The following is a 5,950-nucleotide window of genomic DNA, read 5'->3' as shown; positions in this document are numbered from 1 at the left end:
AAAGAAAGAAATATCTTGAGGGAGAACAGAGAAGGGACGAGATGAGAGAAGACAGGACTGAATTAGAAATAAAGAAAAAAGAGGCAGCTGATTGGAGAGAAGTGGGTTTTAAAGATGCTGCAGTTGTATTTTACAGTGATTTCTAAGTACAGCGGTACGACCATGCCGTGGTATGATATGGCTGCTTACTAATTACCACTTTAATAATTAGGATATTTTAAAACTATGCTTAATAATTAAATACATTTTTTGGGGGAAAAGGTGCACGTGAAAGGTAAAATCAGGTCACAAAAGGAAAATTCAATTTAAAGACAAAAATGCTGTTTTGCTGCCTGACAGTAGGAGGCAGCGCCACACATTCACATTTCTCTCTACATTTTTAATTATATTTATTTATTGTATTTGTATTAATTATTTGCATTCCTTTATTAGGGATCAACCAATTATCGGCCATTTTTTCTCACATTTTTTACGTCACTGGTGTCATTATTTTTTTTTACTATTTTTCACTATTTTAATTGACTGATAAACACAATAAAAATTAAATGTTTGTTTCTTATGAGATGAATCCCTCTCTGCAGTCCCTGTGGTCTAAAGCAACGTCCACGTCTGACTAGTTGCTTGTCACATGTCACGAGCAGCAGCCAATCGCTGAAAGCTGCTGTTTAGCTCTGGAGCTGTTTAGAAGGTTAGAGACGCTGCTGCAGGTAGAATAAATGCTGTAGTCTTACACAGGCATGTCTAGAAAATATGAAATAATTCTTCTGTAGGTGTTGCAGCAAAAATGTGCTTCTCTGATGGTGGCAGTGGGCCGATGCTATGAGGTTAGCTCAAGAGTCAAGATTAACTTTATTGTCCCAGGCGTGGGAAACTTGTCTTCTCCCACGCTGCAGCCAACACCAGCAGACACAAACAGTTAATAGATAGAATAAATAAATATATGCTGACTCTGAGCCTTCTTCCAGATGGTAACCGCTCACACTCTGAGTACAGAGCTTGTGACGGATCGCTCAGGATCTGGTTGGCCACAGCGGCCTGTTCATAGGTGTTTAGTCGGGAGGGCTGCTCCTGATCACCTATAAGTTTCTCTGCAGTGTGGGCGAGACCCTGAGCCTCTTAGCCTGTGGCTAACGCTTAACTTTAATCAGTTATAGTAATCATTATCAATAAACAAGCCGAGTTATGAAGCAGTGAGAGAACCAAAACCGTCAGAGCAGCTAACAACAAGCTAGAAGTCCCCGTGCTGCTCCGTCAAGCTGAGGCTGCAGATTTGCATGATTTGATATAATTTGATGGTAAAACTGTTGATCATAGACGCTTCAATGTGTGATTGAGTCAACCTCAGTGAAAGTGTTCAGTCCTGATATCTCTTTGAACACACTCATCATTCTCCCTTTATTTCTTCATATCTTTATTTTTACCACAAACACACACACATGTGCAGCAGACACTCAGGGTTGCCGTCATCATCCCTCCACTGTGTGATTATTTGTCGTTGCTGCAACCCTCAAGGTCTGTTTGAGTTAACCTGACGTAATGTGTGCCTTGTTTGGCTGTTTGCTGCCAAAGACGGCAGACAGCCTGCACGCTTCTGCGCCTCCTTTGGCATAACTCATCTATCCTCCTGTATCTGTAATTAATCACTGTCTGGGGCGGCACAAGCGTTCATTCACGCTGCCTCCAAACTGTAACGGAGAGATTTTTTACAGTAGATGTCAGAGCATCTCATAGGTACTGAGGAAAGACAGTCGACAGCCAAGAAAAGGAACAAAAAAAAACAACAATAATGTCCTGAATTCAAAGTCATTCAAGATTTTTTTCCCATCATGATGAATGAGAGGAGAGCTCATGAATTCAGCAGATCTGTCAAACATTGCATTTACATACTAAGTTATTGGACAGAAGCAGGTGAGCGCTAATAAATGCACCTACGTCCTGGTATGAACTCATCCTGTACTCGTGTGGTGCAGCTCTGATTATAACAGCTGCCACACATGCAGCCAAGATATTCTCCTAGTTATGCTACTTTATGGTAACTTATGGGCACCAATTCCAGAAGTGTTACAAAGCACAGCAGTAAATCTCCTTTATGTTCAGCCCATTAGGCCCGGCTACTATCAACAGTAACTCACCGAGGTGTACGTCTGCTGCACTTGTTTCTCATAAAGGTGTCAGAAGGGTAAGCCTTATATCCAAACCATTTCCCCGTTGAAGCCTTTCTGCAGAACCTATTTGAACCTGGCTGTAGCTGTCTGCAGCTTTATGTATGTTCAGAAGAAGTCTGCATCGCAATCAGCGTGCAGAGCCTTTCGTCATTAGACGGTCCAGACCAGCTGCTATGTTTTGTTGAACTGATGCAATTTAAGTTTCCTGCTGTTCTTTCTCTTCTGTAGAACCACACAGAAAGGTTGAGAGGATAAGAAACACACCAGTTGGGTGGAATGAAACAAGCAAGCTGGACTGAAGAAGACCAAAGACACATGGAGGCGATCAAAGATGTCGAGCAGCAGCATCAGCTCAGTACCGGCGGAAACCATTGGTGCCGCGGTGCATTCATCAATAAATTGAAAAAGAAGTGATGTTTATGAAAGACTTGCTGCCAAAAAGTCTTTCAGCGTGAAAAAGCAAAGAGAATCATCTATGCATTAAAACACAAGAACCGGGGAGCAGCAAAACGCCGGCGCTGCAGGCGCTCTGGAACGATGAGACTAAATTTTAAATATCTGGCTCCAGCAGAAAGCACTTTGTTTGCCAAGAAGCTGGAGAGCGACGGGGATCAGCGTATGCAGACATGACGGAGGTTCCTTGTAGGTTTGAGGATACTTTTCTGCAAATGGATTTCCGTTCTCCTTAATAGTGAAAAGTACAGGCGGGTTTCTCATTGCAACCCATATTTATTCAGCCCCAACATACAACCATGAAGAGCCATCTTCAAAGATAACAGAAGCAGATGATGTGGTCAGTCTGTGATTACACAATGACATCCCCACTGAGGACCCTCAAAAACCCGGAAGAATTAATGGAAAAGGACGGCAACACCAAATATTGTTTACTGCAATTTATGTGACGTTACCTGATAATTTAAAACCATTCATGGTAAAATGTACAATAATCTTCCTTTTATAAACAGCCTCCAACCCGTGGACAGCTCTGTGCATCTGGTAACTCACCAACTGCCTCCGACAGCCCGTAGACCCGTTGGCCGTAAGCATCCGTCTTGTCCCAGATGAAGGTGTAGGATAGATTGGGTTGGGCAGGGAACCACTTCTGGAAGAGGCGACCCACCACTGCCACCATCAGGTGAACCTGGATCACCAGGACCAGACACAGAGGTCAGTCAGTGAGACACTGATGATATCAACAGGACAGAAGCTGGTGGTGTTTGGCATCAACAACAGTTATACATTACACATTTTACCTTCATCAGGTTGAACGGTATTGATGACTGTGTCAGTGCAACTTTGAGGACTGGTTTGTATCCTGCAGCTCTGGAGCTCAGGTAGATCAGGTTCAGATCACTTCCTGGTATGGAGGTTTCTTCTTGTAAAACCTACAGAGGGGGGAAAAGGCAAAGAAAGGACATTAGCATTGAACATTTTCCGAAGTGCACCGCAAATTAGAAAGCAGCGCCGTGCTCCTCCTGGCAGCGTTTGCATTGTCAGGGCTCGGAAGAAGAACGACAAGCATGAAACCATAGAGGCCCATCATTAGACCACTGGTAGCTTCCAACTCACCGAACCGAATGGTGGTCTGCAGAGAGTGTAGCGTTTTATTTATAGTTCTATCTGTGTCCACGCCACCTCTTTGAAGACATGCTTAAGTACGTCGTATATCAGGTGCACTTGTAGGTAAAGCTTTGATTCAGAACACAACCCAAACCTACACACACAACACTGACACCTCCTTAACCGACTGATGTCCACGCTGAGGGATCATATCTTGGTTCTACTTCACCGTCGAGCACCGTGTTATCCTCTGATGTCTGTGCTCGTTAGAGAGAAGAAAATAACTAATTCCTGCGCATGCATAAGTGTGCTCCAGTGTGCCCATTACCTATGCAGGTATTCAAGTGTTTTTCTTTTTCATCTGTAACGGAGTGTTTATGCATATGTCCTTGGTGGCGAGCCAGACTAGATCGTAGCTCTGTCAGAAGCAGAGGTCACGCCACATGTCCCAACATCGCTCCTCATGTGGGATCGCCGAGTGCCAGCAGTGGGACGGCAAAGAGTCAGAGGAGGGCAGCAGCACGGAGCAGACGACCAAAAGGCGTTTTCATTTCATCTTCAAACTTTTTCAAGGATGAACAAGTCGTTGGAGCGTTAAAACTTAAAGGACAATTCAGATGATTTGTTTTTTTCTTTCTCACAAAGTTTGTGTTATTTTCATGGTTTTGTGAATCTCTCTGTAGTGACTGTGTGTTCTCAGCAGATCATCTCAGTCACGTTCTGTCAAGGTCGTACACTCAGAGACGCTTTGTGTACGCTATTATGGAGCAGTGAGAGTGCCAAATTAAAAAAACTAAACAAAAACAAACAAAAAAAAAATCAATTAAAGAATAATAAAATAAAAGTGGAAATAAAAAGAAGAATATATAAAATAAAAAATAAATATTGTGGCAATATAAAGCTATATAATCCACATTAATCCATAAAAGAAAAGGCTAATAAAAGTAGAAATATAAAGACAGATAAATAAAATAATAATAATTTATTTTATTATTTTTAAAATCATTTTTAAAAAATGTAAATTTAATTTTTTTATTTTACAATTTTTTATTTTATTATTTTAATTATAATTTTTTAAAAATTCTTTTTTTCTTTTTTTTGTCACTTTAAAAGCAAAGGAAGTATGCACAACTCCCAGTCATATATTTTCCCCAGCCCTAGTAGATGCACAACTACGGCAAGCACAGCAGGTCAAAGCTGAACCAGCGATCTGTGATGTGTCGGCAGGTTGGGTAAATAGTTCAATAATCATCTTGGTTTGTTTACAACCTCCTGAATGCTTCTTGCCCTGTCAAAGTGTGGATCTGCAATGTCTATTTCACTGATGAGAATCATGGGACAAGCTACTGAGCAGCCCTGATATTCCAGCTAATCTGCATAATACAGTTTAACACTAAAGAACTACCGTGTGTTGGTGGCGCCACTGCCTCTGCTGAAGTGCTGGTCCTGGTTTCCTTCTCCAAAGAAACTGCATGTTGGCCCTTTTGTTTGTGTTGAGTAGTTTCCAGGTGCTCTGGTTTCCTACGACGAGCCCAGAGCTGGTGACTTGTGCTTTCTGTGTTAACCCTCTGCTGGACTTGTACAGCTTCACAGGCTGAACATTTGAAATTACATCTAAAGTCTAAATACAACAAACGTGTTTTTACATAAATTTAATCACGTTATATATCTTTGCTGTCTAAAGAGGCCACTGAGGGAAAGAAGCCGAGCAGACGGGGAACACATTCAAGAAAAAGGAGATGGGGAAGAAATATTTGAGAATACAAAAAAGGTCCTCAGGGAATGATCTATTTGGACTGTTCCAGTGTTATACTTTTCAGCTGCACTATTGCCTTTTCATTAGCCGGGCATTTAGCGTTCATTACAGATCCATTACATCCCCTTCAAGAGTGCCCTTTTCCCTGCCCTCCTCTCTAATGGACTCTGCTCCACCAAAAGCTACGAAGCCGCTTTTCCCTTTCGCTCGCTTTTGATCTGCACTCACACGCACGCCGCGCACGAATATGTGCTGGCTGGAGGAACGCGCACGCTTTCGTTTCATGTACACACACACACACACACACACACACACACACACACACACACACACACTTGTCAAATAAAAAATAATTATGGAGCGCTGGTTCAAGGTTGTAAAAATATAAAAACACATATGGAGTTCTGTCATCTGTTTCATTTCCTCTGCGGACTGGTTAACACAATGTGACACATGCACACACACACAC

General features: G+C 42.1%; 1 protein-coding gene across 1 annotated transcript in view; it reads right to left on the bottom strand.

The window, feature by feature from the left end:
* Positions 1–5,950, bottom strand: part of LOC103361835 (teneurin-3-like) — a 234,735-nt gene that overhangs the window by 54,113 nt on the left and 174,672 nt on the right. Inside the window, exons 21-22 of the mRNA XM_008288031.1 lie at positions 3,419–3,550; positions 3,171–3,306 (exon numbers count right to left, since the gene is read on the bottom strand). Of these exons, the coding sequence (XP_008286253.1) occupies positions 3,171–3,306; positions 3,419–3,550 (268 nt within the window). The remainder of the gene's footprint in view (positions 1–3,170; positions 3,307–3,418; positions 3,551–5,950) is intronic.

Source organism: Stegastes partitus, unplaced genomic scaffold (assembly GCF_000690725.1).
Source record: "Stegastes partitus isolate 25-593 unplaced genomic scaffold, Stegastes_partitus-1.0.2 Scaffold538, whole genome shotgun sequence".
NCBI lineage: Eukaryota > Metazoa > Chordata > Actinopteri > Pomacentridae > Stegastes > Stegastes partitus.
The sequence above is the reverse complement of the archived record's forward strand: the minus strand, read 5'-3'. Positions and strand labels throughout refer to the sequence as shown.